At 41.3% G+C, this 25,107-nt stretch overlaps 1 protein-coding gene across 1 annotated transcript in view; it reads right to left on the bottom strand.

Moving 5' to 3' along the window:
- Nucleotides 1-1,927: 1,927 nt before the first annotated feature.
- The window catches only part of LOC134227105 (mucin-2), a 178,462-nt gene continuing 155,282 nt past the window's right edge, over nt 1,928-25,107 (bottom strand). The window contains exons 3-6 of the mRNA XM_062708376.1: nt 13,084-13,127; nt 12,715-12,996; nt 8,463-10,575; nt 1,928-4,122 (exon numbers count right to left, since the gene is read on the bottom strand). Coding sequence (XP_062564360.1) covers nt 2,534-4,122; nt 8,463-10,575; nt 12,715-12,996; nt 13,084-13,127 — 4,028 coding nt within the window. The 3' untranslated portion in view covers nt 1,928-2,533. The remainder of the gene's footprint in view (nt 4,123-8,462; nt 10,576-12,714; nt 12,997-13,083; nt 13,128-25,107) is intronic.

Raw genomic sequence — 25,107 nt, 5'->3', positions numbered from 1 at the left:
TTATAGAAAAAAATCGCTGTACGCTCAATTTTGTAACATCTAATAGGCGTATTTTGAGATCATTTTCTAATAAATGAACTTTAGAGAAAAATTTCAACCATTTTATGTACGCATACATTGAAGGAAGGGATGAATATTGAAATGCATTAAAACATCCGAGCCAACAATTAATTTTCCTTTGGAATTTTCGAATATATTCATCTAATCCATGGTGTACGCTCAATTTTGAGAGTGACTGTACATTGGCGACCATAACAGGACATTAAACTATTTTCGTTTTGCAGGATCACTCGCCTTGGGATTTATTTGGTGAAGACATTTTTTCTGCTAAATCCTGATCAAGTATTGGTGCGAGTAGAAATCAAAGGTACACAGTTTCGAAAACAAATTTGTGTTGAATATTTTGTGATGGGCGGGTAAAGAATACCGTCATAGTAAAATTAGGACGAGTAAAGAAAACTGTTCTTCGAAATTCCAATATTAAATGATGATGATGGTCGCGCCAGGTTTGAACTAGACGATTTATCTTTAAGATAATTCTTCTTCTTCTTCAATGGCTCTACATTCCTACTGTAACTTGGCCTGCTTTTCAACTTAGTATTCTATTAATATTTTCTTCAGTTATTAATTGAAAGCTTTTCTATGCCCGCCATTGCATTAGTTGAGTATGTATCTTGTGTGGCAAGTACAATATTTCCAACCCGAAACATCCTAGACCGGACCGAGAATCGAACTCGCCATCTCCGGATTGGCAATCCTACGCCTTTGCTCGCAAGGCTAATGGAGACCGACCCCCTTTAAGATAATCAATTGAATTTAATTTCATAACAACTTAATCAGGTTTCCAACACAAAACTAACACGATCTGATTACCATCACAAATATAAATTACATAACTTTCCATTACTATCCGGCAAAAATCTATCTGCGCAACGAAAACCACCAGTGCAGACATTATTTAGATGGATAATAAAAACCTTCTGGAGAAATATTTCCAAGTGGTAATGAAAGCCCATGATTCAAATGAAGTTGAAACTGCCCAAATGTGTAATAAAATATGAAGAATTAACAAGAGGCTAGCAATATTTTCAAAAAAAATCAGTATGAGATTTTAAATGAGAAAAATACTGACTATTCCCTCTGTTTACAGAAACCACACGCATCTAAACCTTTGAAATGGAATCAGAAGATAAATACGTCCGCGTCGACCAGCCCTACGATAGGGGCGTCATGTTTCGGATGATGAGGAACAACAAGATGTGGATAATGAAATATACGAGTATGCCAATCACCAAGGTTCTGTGGACCCATACCGAGAGAATGAGATATTGAAGCAACAGATAGTCGACTTGAAGAAAAGCAACAGATAGTCGACTTGAAGACCATTGAGGCTGAGCAAAGCTGGAATAATTATCGGACATAGCCATCGCAGTCAGAAGCAAGTGGATCAAGTGTCAGGTGGGACCAAACGAAGCCATTCCCCAAGAAGACTACCGTCAGCCAACACATGTTAAGGCTAGTATGTACCTCACAGCTACATAATTTTAAAATGCTTATTTAAGTAGTAAAAATGAATGTTTAAGTGTGAAACATGTTGCTGATACCCGTTACTTGTCATCTGATGCTGCAGAACCACATTTCGTCGTGGGACTCACTCTAGGGAAACGACTAAAGTAAATTTCAGTCGTTAAGGGGTCCATTAGTAGCACTTAACTAGCACTAATAAGCCACATAGTTTACGATGAATTGAAACCTCCAGAAGCAAAAATGCAAAAATGTACACAAATTTGAAACGCTTTGCATGAACTCGGAATGCAATCGGCTATAGTTTCCACATAGTTAATTGGGCTAACAATACGGATTAGAAAAACTTTGATATCACTTGGAGGGATGGAGTTTACGTTTTACAATACAACTGTCAAAACGGTTCAAGCGAACGATTTTATTTTTCTAGATCTGATGAAAAGCATACCAGAGACAATAAAACATATGCTTCATTGATAATTGATGATTTGCGTGTTGCAATTTGCATCTCGCTTTGAATATGCACTTCGATATGTCTCTTCCAAATGGTCCTATATTGGACACCTCTGGAAATTGAGATTGAAGTTCCATTTCTTACAATTAAGGCAAATATCTCATTGTTGACGTTTCGTGTGATAATGTAATTTACAGTTTTCAATATACATTCCTTATAACATACATTCCATTCGACGGTAATGGATAGCTGCTGGTCCCTACACTAATGTTTATGCACCACTTAGGGGCTCGAATTGCCCACTTCTCCATTCAGTAACGAACCCCGCGTAAGCTTCTCTCGCAACACGTTTAGTAGTAAACTATTAAAACTAATATAATAAATATGGCTCAGGCACTAATAACGAGTATGCGCTGCGATACATTTCATCAACAAGGGTTTGAACATTTCGGACACTTATACGTCGCACGTTAAATAGGATACACATGCCCCGAACTTACTAAAACTCGGTAAATTAGTCATGACACAACATCACCCGGGGTTCACTTGTTATCTCTAACCCCATCGAGACGCCAGCGAATACAGTGATCTGAGTAGTTCCAGTGCCCTGGTATCAGAGTGCTGGTTGAAACTGTTCCGGCTGGCTTCCGCGATGTAATTTCCGGCAACGCTCAGACTCTTCTGCGTTCGACTACTACTGGTGGGGGATTCTCTGAGGGCAGCGCTTCTCTTTGGAGTCGTTGGTTCAGCCGTAGTTAGCCTCGTGGTGGGGATGGTCGAAACAATCGTTGTCGTTGGGGTTTCCGTTGTAGTGACTGGATTTGTTGTAGTCTCAAAATCTAACGTGGTAGTGGGAATGCTTGTCGTAGTGTAGTGCTCTGGAAATAGACTAATAGCTGGAGTGGTCGTTTCAGAGTCGTCGCCAAATCGATTTTCGAAGAACCTAGTGGCCGTTTCTGTCGATGAATCCAGAATTGTTGATTTAGTTTCCTCATAGCCAGATGTAGTTGTTTCGAAGCTGGCTCTGCTGTCCACGTCTAGCTCAGTAGTGGTTCCGATAAGCCTTTCAAATTGCGAATTTCTGAACGTAGTTACCGGCGTGGCAACGGTAGTAATGATGACAGGTTTCTTTGAACTCTTCATTCTCCTGCTCGATCTTGATTTTACGATGCGAATTTCACTGCTATCATTTTCTTGACTGTCCATGCTGATCAACGCATTGAGTAATGCCTTCCTGGAATCTTCGACGGTTTTATTATAGTCATCATCGCAAGTCTGTATGAGCAGTAAAATCAATCGACGAACCGATTTGTTGGTGTCAGCTGTTTTCATTACGTTCATTAAGTGGTCCGCTTCAGTTTCGTTTAGATCACCGAACATGAGATTTGCCTTCCGCTGCATAGTTTCCATTAGTTCGTTTTCATTTGATTCCTCTTCACTTAACTTTTTGCTCTTTCCTAGACGACCCGAAATTTCTACTTTGGTAGATGTAGTCGAAATTGGGGGTGTTGTAGAAGCAACATAAGCGTTGGTAGTTTTCTTCTGACTTCTTGGTAGATAAGTATGAGCATTTAGTATGGTAGTTTTATCCTCGTCTTCTGCTTCTTCAGAGTCCATTAAGCCGTCGTTGATGGTCAATGGATCGAGAAACACTGTATAGGAAAGTGTAGTTTTGGAATTAGGAGTTATTTTACCCGTATCAGGAATTGGCGTTGCGATGTCACTAGAAATTGTAGTAGCCTCTATCTTCTCACTATTGAATTGCTTCGTAATGTAGTGACCTTTAATTGTGGTCGATCCTATCGTTGTATTTGGAACGTCCACGTTTGTAGCAGATAATTTTCCATTTTCTTCCAAAGCTTTGTCCAAATTGAGAAAGCTGTAAATTGTTTTAGGTTTCTTATTGCCTCCGATAGAGTTACGACTAGATACAATCGATTGGCTTTGTGCCCTTTGAAGTTGTTCGTCGTCTTCCAGGATGTCGTCACGATCGGGCGGCAGAAAAACTTTACTGGGTAGATTACCGTCGAGTGGATTGGATTTTCCGTGAAGAGGAGGCTGTAGTTCATAATATACAGTCGGTGAAGAATCCGTGGTGGTTGTGATCGTTGACAACTCCTCACCCCATTTAAGCGATTGTGCATCTGGAAAAGAATAAGAATGTGTAAGCTTCGAATCCATGCCAATCCAGATTAACCATTTTGAGTAATCAATTTCTGAATATGTTTATGAAAACAAGTAGTGCGTAGTTACCCGGCCCTAAATACAAAAAAAAGAGTACAACTTACTTAAGCAACTCAATTCCTCGAAAAGTTCGTTTTTGAAAAAAATAGGGGGTCAAAATTTGAGCTTGATACGTGGCCTCAACTATACTGGGTCTATAATACTTTACAGGCTGTACTCTCACTCAACCTACCCAGAGACTTCTTATATGCTGTGCAAAGCTTCCTGCGCTGGGGAGTGTTGTGTAGCAATGAAGCAGTTAGCGATAAAATACGTTCAACTCTCCATCCAAAAAATTCGCATACAAAGTCGATCGGAAAAGGAAGTGAGCCCCAATATCGTTAATTTCAGTCAATTTCAAAACTAGTATCAAACAAACCAAGTAAATCGAAGCAAATCGATCCGATCGATTCTGCATGTAGAATAGCTGGATGGCGCGTTTTCCCCTCTTCAAAATAATGTAAAGATTATAAATGTCACTAATGAGCGGGATTGAATGACTACAGCGGCACCTAGGGATTAAACAGTGGAAAGTATGCATTTTCTCATATATTTAGTCGATTTTGCTTATATAAACTTCACGCTCGTTCTTGCTTATATAAACTTCACTTAAACTTGACGGATCTGGCTGAAATTTTAACAGTAGCTTCTGGGAGCAAAACACTTTATTTTCAGGGGTATACGTCCTGAAAAAATGATTTTGAATTTTTTCATATAAGTGTTGTCCACCCTATTCTATCTGCAAATCTCTCAATTTCATCGGAATAACTCGCAGATGTGCCGAAGGATCGCGAATTCAGCATCGTAGCGGTGCGGTGTTGGAAGAGATCAATGATGCTAACGTTTAGAGGTAATCATATCATTTACTGAGCTGCGACAACGCACACGGGCTGGGATCAGTTTCCTAAGTTATAGGTGATATGCAGATCGGGTGGTGGTCAATCAATAAAAGAATGTGCAGGTTGAGAATCAAAGGTCTATTCTTAAACTTTAGCGTAATTAACGTTTAAAGACCACCCTCCGCAAGTACTGATGATGCTAAGGACGAACTCTATGTGCAGCTTAAACGTGAGTACAGAACTACCCAAGCCACGACCAATGGTTCGATCTTGGGATTGGAGCGTTCCGTGGTCAGTACTAGTATTTTCTGCAGTCAGCCCAAGTACATGAATTCTTCATCCATATCGATTTCGTCGCCACCGATACAAACTCGTAGCGGGTGACGTTCTTGTACAGCGTCTTCAATGTTTTGATGATCAATTTGATTCGTCTAGCTTCCTTCTTCAGCCTTGATGTATGCCTTTTTCATCTTCTCGAAGTTATGTGTCATACTATCAATGTCGTCGGTGAACCCAAGTAGCTACTGAACAGCTGAACGAATTCTATGAAAATCGTAACATTCATGTCAATTTTTGCTCCTTGTATTAACTTTTCCGAAACGAAGTTAAATTCACCACCGTGTTAGAGTAGCTCTGCTGGTAGTTGGTCAACCCAAGGAGCCAACATCTTCCTGAATTTTCTAAGGATTCGAAGCTGGAAAACTTATGTCCTGTGCACATGCTCCCTGCTACGTTACCATACTGCCCTCGTTGTCTGTAACATCGGTATTCAGGTGCTTTTCGTAGTGGTACTGCCACTTCTGGATCACGTCACTCTCATTTATACGAAATTTCTCGTCTATGTGCCTACACATGTCAGGCTGTGGCACGTGGTTCTTACGTAAACGGTTAAACTACTCATATGATACAATTGATCGAAATCAGCTATGGCAGCTAATGCACGAACACGGATTTCCGGATAAACTGACACGGTTGATGAAAGCGATGATGGATCGGGTGATGTGCGTAGTTCGTGTTTCAGGGACATTCTCGAGTCCATGGCTACGGCAAGGTAATGGTCTTTCGTATCTGCTATTCAATATCGCTTTGGAAGGGGTAATACGAAGAGCAGGGATTAACAGGAGTGGTACCATTTTCAATAAGTCTGTCCTGCTATTTGGCTTCACTGACGACATAGATATTATGGCACGTAACTTTGAGAAGATATAGGACGCCTACATCAGACTGAAGAGGGGAAGCTAAGCGGATCGGACTAGTCATCAACACGTCGAAGACGAAGTACATGATAGGAAGAGGTTCAAGAGAAGACAATGTGAGGCACCCACCGCGAGTTTGCATCGGTGGTGACGAAATCGAGGTGGTAGAAGAATTTGTGTACCAGCAGAGAAATTTGGAGACGCATAGTTACTGGAAATCGTACGTACTTTGGACTCCGCAAGACGCTCCGATCGAATAGAGTTCGGCGCCTGACAATCTACAAAACGCTCATTAGACCGGTAGTCCTCTACGGACACGAGACCTGGACGATGCTCGTGGAGGACCAAAACGCACTTGGAGTTTTCGAAAGAAAAGTGCTGCGTACCATATACGGTGGGGTGTAGATGGCGGACGGTACGTGGAGGAGGGGAATGAACCACGAGCCATCCATCGTTCACACCGCGAAAATCGGACGACTGCGGTGGGCCGGGCACGTAGCCAGAATGTGGGACAGTAACTCGGTGAAAATGGTTCTCGACAACGATCTGACGGGCACAAGAAGGCGAGGTGCACAGCGGGCAAGGTGGATCGATCAGGTGGAAGATGACTTGCGGACCCTCCGTAGACTGCGTGTTTGGCGACGTGTAGCCATGGACCGAGCCGAATGGAGAAGGCTCTTATATACCGCCACTTCGGCCTTAGTCTGAATAAATAATAAATAAATAATTAAACTTCTCATAAAACTTTCATACGTTATTAATTCGGCACAGTTGCTCCATTTCTTCACGGTCTCTGTCTTAACGCTGGCGCTGTTTCCTTCGGAAAATCGATTTTTGGCTATTCCGCGCCAGTTTCTATCGTGTCTCGTTTGCCCTCGCGTGGTGTTGCAGAAAACTCGCCCATGCTGCATTCTTCTCCTCCACTTATTACTGCCATTCGCCGTCATACCAGAGCAGCATTATCTGCCAAATCGAAGTCGTTTAGGTGTTCAGGTGACTGCCAGAGCAGCTCACGGTACGATATGGCCAATTACACTCACCATGATCTTATCGATTACGATGAGGGGCAGTAGCGAAGATAAAATACATTCTTGTCTCACTCCAGCAACTGTGGACTCTGTACGTAAAAGCTCCGTGCTGTGCTTTTATGACGCCGACAGCGGAACAAATATCTCTCCAGCTGCTCTTTCGTTGGAAGAACCACTTCCAGATGCAGAACGTAGCCTTGGCCTTCCGTTTAGTAGTCGCCCAATGTTTAACCACGGCGTTCGACTTCCTCGTATTGTACACATTCTTGCGTTAATTGGCTGCCATACAATCACGCGTAGGGGCCTATTACTTTTACCCAGCACTATGAAGTGGATTCCTAAATCATTGATGAAGCCACAGCTTTGGTAGAAGCGAGTCGCTCGATGCCCATTTCTCCACACTTTCTGTTGCGCCCAGCATACTTTCTGCAGCACCACGACGTCAAAATTGCAGGGATGTAGCTCGTCGAGGTACGGTCTGTGGCATCTTTTTTTAGTCGTGATACGCTGTTCGATCCTTTTATTGGGTCGCTTATACTCATGATCGCGCCTAATTTAATGATTTTTGCGTGAAATTGTACGATGCCTTGTGAACATACGCGTGCAGCTCGTTTGGATGATTACAACTCACGTAGCAAATTTAACTTGTTCAACAAATTGCCATAACATTTGATTTGTTTTATATATAGAAAGCTTGTATTGAGCTCAGATTTTGTGAGTCCTATTTTTTTACCAAAACGAATATTTCAAGATATTAAGCTATTCAAATTAAAAAAAAAACTACGGCCCAATGAACAGCCAAGGAATCTATCAAACCGATGAAAAGTGAAGTTATACAAATTGTCGATCACTTGTAAGTAAACGAACACAATTTTGTGACAAAGGGAATTTTGAATTACACGAGTCTAGAAAATGAAATACTACTTCTTTTCCACATTACTCGTCATCTTTCAAATGTCAAATCTGTATACACATTTTATCGCCAAAATCTGTTGAGTCCCAACACCAAAACAAAAACAATTAATATCAAATTCTCATATTAAATTGAATTAGCTATTTTTCATAAGATACTCAGAATATTGGATGATAATTATATTAGGTATGTTTGTTTCTACAGCTTACAACATGTTGAAAGACGCTATTCACTGTGTTTCAGTCATTCTTATAAAGTTATAATATGTTACGACTCCTTCCTTACCATAGGGCGGCAGAGTTGATTTGCGGTCGTATCCTCCATGTGGCGGGTAGTAGGTCGAATTGTCAATCTTCTCATCGAGATCTTCGATACTCTCGACAGCTTTGTAAGCGGGTGGTTTCAAGGTTCCCAATTCTTCGTTGACCTCATCAGCCAAATCGTTCTTCGTATCGTCTTTCGATGATTTGAGAGTTTTTGACTGTCGTTCTCTGTAGGCAGATGCTGTTTTTTCCAGCTCATTAGTTATAAGATTAGAGGCAGGTGTTTTCTTTGCGCCATCAGTTGCCCTCGGGAGTCCAACGGAGGGAATGACAGTTGTAGTGACAGGTAGCTCGGTGGTTGTTTCCGAGGCACCAATCGTAGTTTCTCGCTTCACTGTGGTCGGTAAGGTGACATCTGAGAAGTCCAGCACTTCTAAGTCTTCCGTAAGCGCCGCTCGCGGAGCAGGGGTTATTTGATTACGAGAAAAAAAGTAAGAGGCTTCTTCTGTTGATATGTCGTCATTTTTGCCGTGTTTCGTTTGATCGATCTGATTTGACACGATCAATTGTGGAGGAGCTTTCGGTCTGATTTCCGATAGAATTCGACGGAATGTATCGGGGTCTTGCAGGTATGCAGATAACGCATGAGTGAATACTTGTGCCAGCTCCCGGATCTGCGGTGACGCAGATGTTCCAAAAATAGGATGCCTTGAGTACTGCCCCTCCAAATCATTACTAGAGTCATCTGAAAATCGTGTCTCGAACTCCAAGCTTTCCGTCGTTGTACTTGGAGTTTTTACATTGAACAGCTGTTGATACCTTTCGAGTGTTCTCTGGCTCAAAAGCGTAGCACTTACGGAGGAAGGTCGGTTTTCCTCCGTTTGTAACTTTTCAGTTTGTGACCGTATTTCAACCGGGCTGTTTGTGGTAGTTGCATTGATTGCCGAATCATCGGCAAAATAGAGGGCAAGTGAGTGTAGTGCATTTGGACCAGATGATGGTGGAACTTCTACGCCTGGGCGATTTTCAACAACGGGTTCGGATATTTCAAGTTCTTGTAACGTTTTCATCATTTCCATAGCATGCTCAGCTGCTCCCGAAACTGTAGCTGACGTGGGGATTGCAGCAGTTGTCTGCTCTGCTGAGGATGCTTTATTTGTTACGGTTGGTATGGTAGGAGTATAGAAAGGTTTATCTTTTGCTTTTGTACTGGGCTTTCTGGCAGTTGTATAGGCCGGGAAGTTCAAATTTTCTGGAGTTGGACTTGGAGCTGGCTTCGAGTTTTTGATGTCTAATGCACTTGGTGATTTTCGGTCTGGTTTCTGATTTAAAGTGCTTGTTTGATGAGTGGTACTTCCTCGACTAACTGTGGATGCTGTAGTTGCTCTCAGAGTTTGTTGTTTCGTTGTAGTAGAAGTAACTACGGTTGGAGCCTCGGTGGCTCTCGTAATGAATGGTTTAGCATCGAATGTGAATGAGTTCTTTTGGCCAAACTGTTGTTGACTGAAATTGTTCTCCAGAATTTTGGCTGTTCGTGATGATGTTGCCGATGCTTTGTCATTTGTATTTAGCAATTTTATTGGTTTCTCATAATTATATCCTTCTGGTTTCGTATTACTCCCTTCGAATGTCTTGTCAGGCGCTGGGTAGTTGTATCCATTTATAGCTTTACCACTTCGAGCAAAAGATGCTGTTTCGTCAGCGGTTTGCGTTTCCTCTGAACTGGATTTTTCGCCTCTGGAAACCAAGTTGCTTCTACGAACATTGTTCCGCTTCAATGAAATATCTTCGAAGTCAATACTCTCATCTGATTCCTCAACACTTGTATCCATGCGCCTATTGAATGCCAGTGCATCGAAGTTGGGCCCTAATGGCCCATTGAGAATAGCATGTTTTCGTTGTACGTTAAGTGAAAACTGTTCTGGTGATTTGATGGGCTGAGGGATTGGGTGCTTGCTCTGAATTCTTGCCCGCTGGGCTTGCGTGAGCATTTCTGAACTCTCCGCATAGTGGTTTGGTGCGGCTGCACAGTCCACCTTGAACCACCAATCGCAAATCAAATCCAACTGTCGGAAAATGGTCCCGTTCGGACACAAAAACGATATCTTTTTTCCTTCATCACATATGTGGAAAACCTAAAATAAATAGATTGAAAATTATTGTGTTTGAGATTTACCTACGACTAACAACAATGGGATCCTGAGGATCGTTTCAAATTCAATTTCGACAATGTGCCGGTGAACATCGTCTCAAAAAATCAATTCGTGATCCGGATACACATTATCAAAAAAGTGATGTAATCTACAAAGCCAGATGAATCTCTAAAAAGCTAAATAAATTTAAAAATTACGGAAACTTGACGAAAGTAACGACATTTAAAATGACGGCAGATATCTTCCAATGAACGTATTTCATATATTTTGTCAATACAGTAGATGTTCGATAACTGAAATCATTTAACGACAATGCTTTTTAATGTGCCTCAGATACACAGAAAAAAAAATGAAAACTATTCAGCGCGTAAAAATTGAGACGCGGAAAATTACACTATTCTTAAACAGCATACATGAATCTTTTCCATAAATTTCACCCTAAATGTATGTAATTTGTATAGCATTATACTACTTAGTCGACTAAATAGTTACATTATGCAATACAAATTGCATACATTCAAGCGAAAATATCGTTTAAGATTACACTCTTTGTGGCATTCCCTTTATGTGCATTACTTTCGTGTAAATTTCAACAACTTTTTCTACCTGTGTAGGCCCTACGCACCGTGTTATTTTTCGTATCATTCCTTATCAATTGTTTGTATTACATTAACTGCAATTCGATAGTTGCAAAAGCTTTGCAGTTATCGGACCATTAATAGAGATGTCGCAAATTAATCGATTACTTCGATTAATCGATTCATCGTTGTGATAATCGATTATTACCCAACGATTAATCGATCAAATAATCGACAAGAATCCAAAGTAATCGATTAATCGGGATCTTACGACATCTTTAACCATAACCAAGGATTTTACGACATTATAAGGATGTTAATTGATTACTTCGATTAATCGATTCATCGTTGTGATAATCGATTAATTCTGAATCGATTACTATCCAACGATTAATCGATTCAATAATCGATAAGAATCCAAAGTAATCGATTAGTTACTCATCGATTAATCGGGAATTTACGACATCTCTAACCATTAAGCTAACTGAATAACTGATAACCATTAGATGTCTAAAATACGTTACAGTTTTCGAACGATAATAAAATGTAAACATGTTGAAATACAATCAGGTCGAACAGCTCTATTTTTTCTTGAAAATCATTCCTTACGGATGCAATTTGAAATATGATATGACGTAAAGTAGACTTGTAGCCCAGTGATATCACAACTTTCTCAGATAGTTTATTTATGGATTAGAATATTTGAAAAAATGAGTGCGCCAATGCCGCTTTGAATACTTTATATCAAATGTCACACATTTAGTTTAAGTTTAGTATCACTTCTATGCGATGTCTAGCGAAGCTTTCAGTGATAACATGTAGTGCTGCAAATCACATTCCAAAATTCAGCTTATGGGACGAATTGCGTTCAATGGGTATTAGCACTCTAACTAACTAATCAATAGATTGGGCTTCTTGATGACAGGCTTATGCTGATTCGGCGCTTATAGGCTCCCCCAGACCTAAGCGATTTTATCGCCGCGACGGCAACAACTAGTCGCCGCGATTCTATCGTTCGGTCGCTACCGGCAATGTTCTATTTACGCTTCCATACCAATGGCGACAGAATCGCTGTCGCCAAGCGATAGAATCGCGTCGCAACTGTCGCATCGCGTGTGTTTGGGGGAACCTTATGAGAGTGAACACTGAACATCATTTGTATTTTCTTATAGGATTTACAATTTCACATTTCACGTTTTAGAATATGAACGTCATTTTATATTCGTATTGGATTCATATTCGAATTAAGATTTCAATATTCTTATTTGAAAGTTCTCTGGAGCCTACCTCAATCTTCTTATAATTGTGTATGGCAGATTTCTAAAAAAAATCAGCTGTATCTAAATAGTCTCTTGAAGAGAGAAATACTTTTTTTCACAAATTCAGTGTAAACACGCTTGTGTGATTGCTGTTCTCAAGGTGTTCGCATCCGAAGATAGCCGTTCAAATTTGAATAGGACATATTTGTGAATTTTAGTACAATTCAATTTACACCACCTTACCTGTTTAGACCATTATCTAGCATACAACCACTGTAAAATACCTGACATTTTGTGTCCAGATCCGCAAAATATCCATTCCCATACTGTCGACAGTTGAAGTTCGTGTTGGGTATTCCGGTTAGGACTGGAAAGTCAATTCCAGGCCGACCTACCACACCCTGGTAGTTGTCGAAATCGTTATCCCCGGTATCGGCGATAAGTCGTTTTTGAAATCTTCTGCTTTGCTGTTCGCCCCTACCGACGTTTCTGCCATCGTCTGCATATTCTTGAAACTGTGTTGCTCCTGTTCGTGCTGCTAGTACGCGGGCTGGTGTCACAATTCGCTGGCAAAAATACGACGGCAAAAATTGATTAGTAGCTAGAGGAATGTTTACGAAAACAAATTTTACAAGTTTGATCTACTTCCTTACCATAGAGCACTGGTTCAGGGGAATGTGACAGGTAATCAATATACCTACAAGAGGAGAAAAAAACATTAGATTCCAATAAGACATTCTATCATTAAATGAGAATTTTTGGTAAATTTAAATAAATTCCACTATTCGTTCGCCCCTCGATGCATTTTAGTACTCATTGATATGTCAAACAGCAACTGTCAACGAATCTGGTTATTGTAGCTGTGTTTCCAAATTGGAGAGGAGAAGATTACCTGCTTTCAACGAAATTTCATGAAAATTTCACAAGGTGCGGTATTGTATAGGAAGTGAAGTATGCTTTGATTAGAAAACAAAAACGTAATATTTTCTGCAAAAACTCCAAAAATGTGTTTTATTATTACACATCAAACCAAAAATACGTGAATCTGATGAATAACACGCCAAAAGGGACACATCAGCAAGCATATTATTGTAAAAAATCACGATAATAAATACGTAAAAAAGCAAGCATATTGTAATTGTGCAATTGAAAATGGAGACCAAACAATGCTGCTCTATTCTAAAATTGGCCTGACATAAGCAATGTAGGGTAAGAACTTGGGTAAGAAGGTATAATATGCCCACCCCTAAGACAATACCTCATTTCATTTATTTAGTTAACATCTAAACAGATAACACTGAATCAACAATTTGACGCCACAATGCACGGTTCGAGGCCGCATCTCTCCATCCTCGGATACGCCCCACGCTCGCCAAGTCGTTCTGCACCTGGTCTGCCCATCTCGCGCGCTGCGCTCCACGCCGTCTCGTACCTGCCGGATCGGAAGCGAACACCATCTTTGCAGGGTTGCTGTCCGGCATTCTTGCAACATGTCCTGCCCATCGTACCCTTCCGGCTTTAGCTACCTTCTGGATACTGGGTTCGCCGTAGAGTTGGGCGAGCTCATGGTTCATTCTTCGCTGCCACACACCGTCTTCTTGCACACCGCCAAAGATGGTCCTAAGCACCCGTCTCTCGAATACTCCGAGTGCTTGCAAGTCCTCCTCGAGCATTGTCCATGTTTCATGTCCGTAGAGGACAACCGGTCTTATTAACGTCTTGTACATGACACATTTGGTGCGGTGGCGAATCTTTTTCGACCGCAGTTTCTTCTGGAGCCCGTAGTAGGCCCGACTTCCACAGATGATGCGCCTTCGTATTTCACGACTAACGTTGTTGTCAGCCGTTAGCAAGGATCCGAGGTAGACGAATTCCGCGACCACCTCGAAGGTATCCTTGTCTATCGTAACACTGCTTCCCAGGGGGGCCTGTCGCGCTCGGTTCCGCCCGCAAGCATGTACTTTGTCTTTGACGCATTCACCACCAGTCCAACTTTTGTTGCTTCACGTTTCAGGCGGGTGTACAGTTCTGCCACCTTTGCAAATGTTCGGCCGACAATGTCCATGTCATCCGCGAAGCAAATAAATTGACTGGATCTGTTGAAAATCGTACCCCGGCTGTTACACCCGGCTCTCCGCATGACACCTTCTAGCGCAATGTTGAACAACAGGCACGAAAGTCCATCACCTTGTCTTAGTCCCCGGCGCGATTCGAACGAACTGGAGTGTTCGCCCGAAATCTTCACACAGTTTTGCACCGTTGCTTTGATCAGTCTGGTAAGCTTCCCAGGGAAGCTGTTCTCGTCCATAATTTTCCATAGCTCTACGCGGTCTATACTGTCGTATGCCGCCTTGAAATCAACGAACAGATGGTGCGTTGGGACCTGGTATTCACGGCATTTTTGAAGGATTTGCCGTACAGTAAAGATCTGGTCCGTTGTCGAGCGGCCGTCAACGAAGTCGGCTTGATAACTTCCCACGAACTCGTTCACTAATGGTGACAGACGACGGAAGATGATCTGGGATATCACTTTGTAGGCGGCATTAAGGATGGTGATCGCTCGAAAGTTCTCACACTCCAGTTTGTCGCCTCTCTTGTAGATGGGGCATATAACCCCTTCCTTCCACTCCTCCGGTAGCTGTTCGGTTTCCCAGATTCTGACTATCAGTTTGTGCAGGCAAGTGGCCAGCTTTTCCGGGCCCATCTTGATGAGCTCAGCTCCGATACCATCCTTACCAGCTGCTTTATTGGTCTTTAGCTGTTGAATGGCATCCTTAACTTCCCTCAAGGTGGGGGCTGGTTGGCTTCCATTGTCCGCTGAACTGACGTAGTCATCTCCTCCGCTGCCTTGACTTTCACTGCCTGTACTCTCAGCACCATTCAGATGTTCTTCGTAGTGCTGCTTCCACCTTTCGATCACCACACGTTCGTCCGTCAAGATGCTCCCATCCTTATCCCGGCACATTTCGGCTCGCGGCACGAAGCCTTTGCGGGATGCGTTGAGCTTCTGATAGAACTTGCGTGTATCTTGAGAACTGCACAGCTGTTCCATCTCCTCGCACTCCGCTTCTTCCAGGCGGCGTTTCTTCTCCTGAAAAAGGCGGGTCTGCTGTCTCCGCAGACAATACCTATAATAACTTTTTACTTTTCAACGCAATTTATGCAAACTTTGTGTTATTTGGTTGTTTAAAAAGTCGCAAATGCATTGCCTGTGAGTAGTCATATAAAATAAAGCTTTTTTGAAATGTCGTGAAAAATGGATTTCAACCAGTGCTTGGGGAAAACGCCCCACCTTAACCAAAGACGTTTCATAGCCCTTCATTAGTATTTTATCTATTCTACAATAAAAAGGTTACACACCCTTATGAACTTGACATTAAAAACCAACATAAGTCCATTTAAGCAGGTTTGAATTACATTTCGATAGTTTCCATATCATTTGGAAGCAACTGCTGCTAAGCTCGCTGCGTTTGTGCCCAGTTGGTAAGGGCATATCGTCCTGCCTACACTGGGGCGTTTTGACCAGTGAAACATATTTTGGAAAAACGTTACATTTTTGAAGATGAAAGCAATTTTATATCATATTAAACACTGAGAAAAGTTATTTTGTTGCTCAACTGAGTGCTCCAGTGCAAGTTCTGCGGATAGTATGCTAGCGTCGCTCTATAATATTGAGCAACCAAACATGGAAAGTTACATCAAATCTCTTACTTTTTGAATTTTGCTATTATTTCCATTATGGAATACAAAAATACTTCCATATTCGATTCTATCACAATTTCTATGTTTTTAATTACGATATTCTTATTATTTCTTTTCCTATTGAAAGCAATTCAGTAACACTTTTTCACATTTTCGTATGGAAATTTCGCATGGGCAGTTCACATCGCGCATTTCCGCCTACTATGCAGGACAACGTCTGCCGGCAACTACTTTAAATATAGTTAATACCGTCATCATACATCAAAACTATAATTTTTTCAAGAATGTAGGATAAGTGAATAGCAAAGGACCTAGGTGCGAGCCTTGTGGAACTCCAGAGGTGGCATGAACAGGAATTTGTTCAATTCCTGAACGAACTTCCGGAGGAATTCCTGGAGGAACTATCGGAGGAATTCCTTGAGGAACTTTCGGAGGAATTCCTGGAGGAACTTCCGGAGGAATTCCTGGAGGAGCTTCCAGAGGAATTCCTGGAAGAACTTCCGGAGGAATTCCTGGAGGAACTTCCGGAGGAATTCCTGGAGGAACTTCCGGAGGAATTCCTGGAGGAACTTCCGGAGGAATTCCTGGGGGAACTTCCGGAGGAATTCCTGGAGGAACTTCCGGAGGAATTCCTGGAGGAACTTCCAGAGGAATTCCTGGAGGAACTTCCGGAGGAATTCCTGGAGGAACTTCCGGAGGAATTCCTGGAGGAACTTCCGGCGGAATTCCTGGAGGAACTTCCGGAGGAATTTCTGGAGGAACTTCCGGAGGAACTCCTGGAGCAACTTCCGGAGGAGCTCCTGGAGAAACTTCCGGAGGAACTCCTGGAGCAACTTCCGGAGGAACTCCTGGAGCAACTTCCGGAGGAACTCCTGGAGCAACTTCCGGAGGAACTCCTGGAGCAACTTCCGGAGGAACTCCTGGAGCAACTTCCGAAGGAACTCCTGGAGCACCTTCCGGAGGAACTCCTAGAGGAACTTCCGGAGGAACTCCTGGAGAAACTTCCGGAGGTACTCCTGGAGGAACTTCCGGAGGTACTCCTGGAGGAACTCCTGGAGGAACTTCCGGAGGAACTCCTGGAGGAACTTCCGGAGGAACTCCTGAAGCAACTTCCAGAGGAACTCCTGAAGCAACTTCCGGAGGAACTCCTGGAGGAGCTTCTGGAGGAACATCCGGAGGAATTCCTGGAGGAACTTCCGGATGAATTCCTGAAGCAACTTCCGGAGGAACTCCTGAAGCAACTTCCGGAGGAACTCCTGAAGCAACTTCCGGAGGAACTCCTGGAGGAACTTTCGGAGGAACTTTCGGAGAAACTCCAGGACGAACTCTTGTAAGAATTGCTGGAGGAACTCCTGGAGGGATTTCTGAAGGAATTGCTGAAGGAACTCCTGGAGGAATTCCAGAAGGAATGTCCAGAGGATTTTTTTTGATGAACTTCCCAACGAACTCGTTGAGGAACTTCCGAAGAAATTCTGGAGAATTTTTGACGTTTGAAATCAGTTCACGCCGATCCACACCGCCGCGCCGCCGTTGTTCACCAACAGCGTAACGCCACCACGCCCGCCGCCGCCGCTGACTGAAAATGATCTATCACTCCACCGCCGGTAAATTTTCAATCGGCGCACAGGTCTAATATAAACTAATGTAACTTCTCGACTAGAAGAGCATAACTAAAACAGAACACAATTTTAACATATCGTGATATTTATAACTTATTTTGATAAAATTTTGTGTTTAGTAGCCAATATCTTGACGATCCCTCCCAGGTCATTTCAAGACAAAATTTTCAAAACGACTTATCTGCTTTTGTAAACAAAGATTCAAACGACGATTTGGCGAATCTGATAGCTCTCCCACGCAAACCAACACCACCAATAGGTAGGTGAATGTTTCCGCTACCTATTGATGGTGTTGGTTTGCGTGGGAGAGCTATCCTATTCGTCAATTCGTCGTTTGAATCTTTGTTTACAAAAGCAGATAAGTCGTTTTGAAAATTTTGGCTTGATTTGTGAGTTAAGGTGCCTGCCTAGGATGTGGTGGGGTTTGACAGTGGGCTCTGTTAAACTTCTATAAAAAGCTTCATGTATCCGCAAGTAGGCTCCGCCATAGCGACCATGTGCCGCTCAAAGCGCTCAAGCCCAAGTCCTGGTGTTATGTGGGACGCTAAACAGATCTGACACGACGGGACAGGAGGTTTACGCAGGCCCAATAAGCCGCCTTTGAAAACAGCCATTACGAACGAAATAGAAGATAATACGACTCGATACAATCGGCAACGACCTAGGCATAGAGCGGCTACCTTCTACCAAAGCTATGGCACCGCCAACGAACTGGGAACCGGCTTCATAGTGCTGGGAAAGATGGGCCAACGCGTGATAGGGTGGCAGCCAATCAACGCAAGAACGTGCAAGCTGAGCATAAAAGGCCGTTTCTTCAACTATAGCATCATCATCGTGCACTGCCCACACGAAGGGAGACCCGACGACGAGAAAGAAGCGTTCTTTGCACAGCTTGAGTAGACATACGATGGATGCCCACTGCGGGACGTCAAAGTCGTTATCGGTGACATGAACGCTCAGGTAAGAAGGGAGGAAATGTATAAACCGGTCATCGGACCGGATAGTCTTTATACCGTATCGAACGACAACAGTATGTATGCGCTCAAAACTCTCGACGGTGTACAACACGCGTCGGAGTCTTCCGCCGCAGCTAAACATTGGGCGGCTATAAGACGGCAGACTAGCCCAAGACTACGAGCAGCAGCTGGAAGTGGCACTCCCAACGGAAGAGCAGCTAGGCGTAGCGTCTCTTGAAAATGGCTGGAGAGATATTCGATCCGTCATTGGAATTATACATTGGATGGTGCCTCAAAAAAACGAAACGTAAGGATAATACAAGGGAAAAAATCTCTTCCCCGAAATGAGAACATAGTTCATGATTTCTTGAATCCAGTATGTTTTCATGACATGAAAATACACACCAACTTTAGTTCATTATTTCATATATTACAATTATTATTACATTAGTACGTATCTCGCACTACGGTTCTCCTTATTGATTGCCTCTATTGCTCTATCACTATTACAATGGCCCAGAGGTTTTGTTTGGGTTCATGCAACGGAGTAGTCTTGTCCCAGTGAAGTCACAGTCGATTCTGTTAGTCACCCCGCTATCATTGGCTCCCTTAAGCAAAAGAGTTGGCTGGCGGTCAACTTTAAGACCACCTGCGTTCTTCTGGTGTTACCAAAAAAAATCGCATAGCTCGCGTGCTAAACTCAATGCATAATGACATATTTAGATTCTATCGCACTCGTGACTACTTTACACGAGACTTTTCGGCACGGAAGAACGAGACGGTTTTACGCTCGCAGTAGTTTGCTGTTTACCGAAAATGCACGCGGCACGTGTCTCACGCACTGTTTTGTTTCGCCCCCGAAAAACCGATCACGGGTTTCCACCTATATGTACACTGTTAACGGAAGGAACTACTCGAAAAGGTTCGTCTCTCACCACACGTACAAGTTTCTCGTCTGAAAATTTTCCTCACAAAAACTTTATATTCGGTGGGGCTGGGTACCGAGTACCATGCGCCTCCTTTGTACTGCCCACACTTATAACGGTTCCCCCAAACATCGACAGGTGATTGTCTCCACGACTCAATCGCTGGGTCGCTGCATATAGGTATGACAATTCCATACGAAGGCGACAGATAATCGCAATCGTGCATTTAGAGCAATACACTTTCGAGTAAAAACATGGGACTACTTAAACGTTGTGAGTTGAGCAAAAATTCATTAAGTGGATTAGAATCCTAAAAAATTGACACATTAGTCAAATGACATGTAGATAACAGTTTACAGCACTGGACTCAAGACAGGTATCGCTGATAGCTGATGGTTTAAGAATTCATGTTTTTGGGCTCACTTGTGACCGCCCAAAACGATACTAGCAGAGAAATTCGGTGGCGCATCATGGCAGTAAATCGTACGTATTTTGGACTCCACAACAGAATAGAATTCACTATCGTACCAAACTAACCATCTACAAAACGTGGAGACTACCAAGATATGCTAAATAACAGCGATTTCTACCTGCAACATATTGTACTGATGAATGACATATTTCAGAGATCCTATACGAAATGACGTTTTTATTAGTGTTTTTCACGTACAATCCAGTAAAATCGTACATTTTCCAAGCGTTCAAACTAGAACCGCACTTTTATTCCATTTCTCAATTCAACCGCTTGTTTGAGAGACTGCATATGTAAAATTTTTGACCAAATGAGATTTTTATATATTCTGAATCCTCGTCCAAAATATGTATTCTGGCAAAAAACGATTTTTTTTTTATGAATGTATGATTTTTTTCGTTTGTTTGAGAAACTAAATATTGTAACCCACCATTTTGAGGTTACAATGTAAACCACTGATTGCTGAGCCAATTTGGTTCATGTCAAAAAAAAAACTGTAAATAATATATTCCATTGTTAAATTACTAATAAACTTTAAAGGTTGTTTAGAATAATCTGCGTTAAGAAAAGAAGACGTATGAGTCCAGTTTTGTCGTTAAACCAAAACAGATTATTTTAGACCTCCGGGTTGATGACCTTAATTCATTCAATTATTTATTTATTCGTTCATTTATTTATTTGTTGGTTGTTTTATTTTTGTATTGATATATTTATTTATTTCGTCGATTTATTCGTTATGTTGTAACAATTTACTTCAAAATCGTACAAACATTATTACAAAAGGGAACAAGCGCATAGATAAAACATTGTAACGATTTTGCATGTAATCGTCCAAATTTTCGAGTACCATCATAAATAACATTTAAATTCAAAATTATAAAAGTCATCAACCAAAACCCTCGGTTATTACTAACACAAAACAACTGCGTCAAATGTCCGCAATCATCTATATATTGCCAACCGTTGAGATGCTGTATGCGGTTATGGACTTCTTTCGGAATATGAGATACGAAAATGGGTATAAATAGGCCAAAAACGATAAACGTGCTCTCTTGGTTTTTCTGTCCGAAGGAGTGAAGACTTGGTGTGAACCGATTTCGCACGTTCAACGCGTTTCGGTAGTGTTCCGTGTTAGTTTGTCTTATAGCTAAATTCTAGAAATTAGTTAACTACAACTTACAAACTAGCTCGAACTTAAAACTAGGTGAAAGTGTTAAAAGAACAGCCTAAATACATCACGAGTGGATTCCCTAGAAAAAAAGTGTGTGCGGATCTCTGCGAGGCGGCATCACGGACGATCAGTGCAAGACACCATAAAGCCATATTTGCCATTGCTGATCGAGTTAGGCCCGCATTGATCATTTTTCGTACATGAAATATTATTTCGAGCGAGCCGTGGTGCAATTTTGTGTAAAAGTGGTCAGAGCCGACGGGTTGTGTGACTTGATTTGTATCTACCTGCCCATGTGATACAAACGTGTGTAGAACAATAGTGGTGTATTGCAAAGACTGTTCCCCGTTGGCTCATGTGGTGTCACTCGCTCGAATAGACCACATATGAACAAATTGTGCACAGTGTACCGCTCCTCGGACAAAATCGGAACGATGACCTACGTCAAATTATGGTCAATGTGTCACACCCCTGTCATCCGAGGTGTTACCGGGTTTTTGCAAGCTTGATTGGCCCTTTTCGTACCAACGTGAAGTTCAGCACCGCCACCGAGGAAGCCTACCTATGTCGACCACCGTTCATCAATCGGCCGCAACGATATGCATGTGAGAGAATGGTTGTGAATTAAACCGCAAGTATTGAAAACTATATCCCTATTATTATTATTTGCCCCATGATCCCCTGTGAAAAGCCTAAAACGAATATTAATAATATAATGATAAAATGTATGGTCTGACTGAACTAAATTGACTTAGGTAATAATTATTAGAAATCCCAACGAAATTATTTTTTGTCTTAAATGCTTGTTTCCCAGTGTTCTATTGTAAAACAGATATTAGCTCAGCAATCAAGGGTAAGTGGGATGTAAGTCCACCGAAATTAATGAAATCTTTCCTTCACTCGAATGGTAAATGAACGACCCTGTAACGAAATCTAACTATCGCTCAAAAGAGGCTCTTGTAAAGTCCACCCCAGACGGACACCGTGGCTAGACCAGTGTCTAGGGGATTAGCCAGGGGTCCATCTGACCCTCGTTGAATTCCAGATAGTTTCAATATGTGCACGTAGTTTCAAGAGCAATTATGGAGTACTGCTTACAGTTTTCACACTGGAAGCATGGGTGTTGAGTTTTGCCAAAAACTATTGATCTGAATCGAAGAAATCAAAATATTCGGTGCCAAATTGCTCAAAAACAGTTTATTGTTGTTTTCTCGAAATTGTGTAGAATGGATTGGATATATGCAGTTTCTCAAACAAATGACTCAATTGGAGTCTATCCAGAAGCAAAGCTGTACTATATACCAGAATACGGGTTAAATCCATGCATTCCTGTAGTTGGTATGCAGTACAGGCATACCTCGATAGTACGTACACCTCCGTAATTTTAGTGTACGTACTATCGAAGCGTACGTACTATCGAAGCAAAAAAAAAACCGAACAAAAAAAAAATTATTTTTGCCTTTCTATTTATTTGGGAGTGGTGCAATGTTTATAAAACCGCTCGGAAGCCAAAATTTCGATAGAAGGCTCTGTATTCTAAGCAAATTTTTATTTGATATAAGTTACACTGGGGGAAGTGGAAAAGGAAAAATCGATAGTGCATGTTTGAATTAGTGTAAAACCAGTTTAAATGATATAAATGCGTTCAATCAAAATGGGCTATCAAAAACAGTCATTTTTGCACCAACTGTGTGGTAATTCATACTATTTTGGTCGCTTGAAATTTCCGGAAATAGTTTTTTAAATTAGGAGTTCTTTTTCCACTTTCCCTAGTGGGATGGGGTAAGTGGAAAACCCATGTTGCCTTGACCTTCAATAGTGATGAGTAGTTACATATAACTAAAATCAATACGATAATAACTCTGAGTATCTTTTGTGGAATAATTTCATTACCTTAACGGACTAGATCCTCAAGGAATTCTCGTAATAGCTAGGGGAGGGCTGGTTTTGCCTTCTCGGACACTAAGTGTACGTAAAGTCTATATGTTCGCCCCAAAGATGAACATTTTAAAGGAAAAATGGGACTTACAGGGTTATAAACTAATCAACTTAGTTTAACGAATTGATATGATGTCTGTATGTGCGTATTTGTATGTATGTGTGTTCGCAAAGCACGTACAAAATTATCAGCTATTCTTAAGCACTTGTCCTTAACCGATTTGTTCGCAAAAAATTGCATTCAACGGCGAAACTTGTTAGGAATAAAAAATAATGTGAATTATACAATATATTTACCTATCAGTGCTATTTTTAACTTTCTTATATATTTTTTTCATATGGAAAACATGTGAAAGGCATCAGTACCGATAGGTGGATTAATCAGGCATTTTCTCATTTATATGAGTCCAATCACCACTGGAATCACCATGATAACAAAGAAGGGACATATTAAGATTCACAGCTATCGAAATAAACCCTGGAAGGAAGAAAAAAATTGCGTAATTAGAACATTATCCACTTCCCCCGCAGTGTTTGATACCTGGGGTAAGTGTAAAATCTTTGAATTTTTTGCTTTCTTGGTACAAACCACTACCAATTGAATGGGATTAATTTGATTGTATTGTAATGGTCACCTGTGATATAAATTCACTTGAAAAAGGGACAATTGGTGTAAATAAGAATTAATTTTATGAATGCAAATATCAATTTTTCGCGAAATCTAAAAATACAGTTCAAGCGTTAACCCTGTTAGTGTATGTGTTATACAAATTTCAACATAGTATTAGTGTGAGCATCAAAGTATAACATTGCATGATGCTATGATATGGTGAAAATTGTGAAGTATGTACAATTCCAATTTTTCGAGTCGATTTTTACACTTACCCCCTTTTTCCACTTCCCCCAGTGTACCTTAGTACACAACGGACCAGCATAACTAAGATTTTTCTTGAAATGGTGCCTACATGTAGCATTGCGCAAAATTATCGTCCTTGCAAATGTGAGGCTATTGTTTTTTCTGAAATATTGTATGTGAATGCTTCGGAACATCCATAAATTACGTGATATTCGTAACGTTATAAAAATATGTTACACATCATGCATAATTATGCATGTAACTACAAAAAGTGACGATTGGAGGTAGATCACAACATTTTTACGTGACGTATTTAATGGATTCCACCTATAGATTTTATGTAAATGAAAAGCTTTAAGCTTGTCCCTAACTGTCACTGTCGTTGTGATTCTATTGGCTCCATTGACGCTTCCTCACCAAAGCGACAAACTGTTACAAGGGGCAAGTAACTCTAAACTTTGCGATAATATTACTCATTGCCTCGCAATAGTATTTCGTGATATTTCTAGTATTCATGATTTTTGTCAAACAAAGAAACGGTTGCTAGTTTGGTTGTTATGGCGTTTGTCAGTTAGTTGATGAAACACAGTGCTCCCTCGTATTGGAAACACCTGATTTCTACCTTCTACAGATTCTAGAAAACTTTCAAACCGCATTTTATAATTCTAATGCCATTAAATCAAAACATGGGTCCAAAAGATTGCTCAAAAAGTAATAGTAGGTAATAGAAATAGTTGTTCAGTGATTTTTTAAGAATTTAAAGGAGACAGAAATCATGTGTTGCCTAAAACTGGGTGGACTGTATCGATTTGGTGGCGTTGTGTTTCATGCTTTCCCAACCAGGGCTCTTTGATCAATTTACCGTAGACGCGACGTAGTTTTTCGCTAGTATTTGCTAGTATTTCTGGATACTGTCAAAAGTTTAGAGTTAGTTGCCCCTTGAACTGTTAGCTATAGCAACAAACGCATCGCGTTGATTAGGAGGAATCTTCATTATGATTCGTAATTTTATACATAAATACATTACACTAAGATGA

Source organism: Armigeres subalbatus, chromosome 3, assembly GCF_024139115.2.
Source record: "Armigeres subalbatus isolate Guangzhou_Male chromosome 3, GZ_Asu_2, whole genome shotgun sequence".
Taxonomy (NCBI): domain Eukaryota; kingdom Metazoa; phylum Arthropoda; class Insecta; order Diptera; family Culicidae; genus Armigeres; species Armigeres subalbatus.
This window is presented reverse-complemented; position numbering and strand designations above follow the sequence as displayed.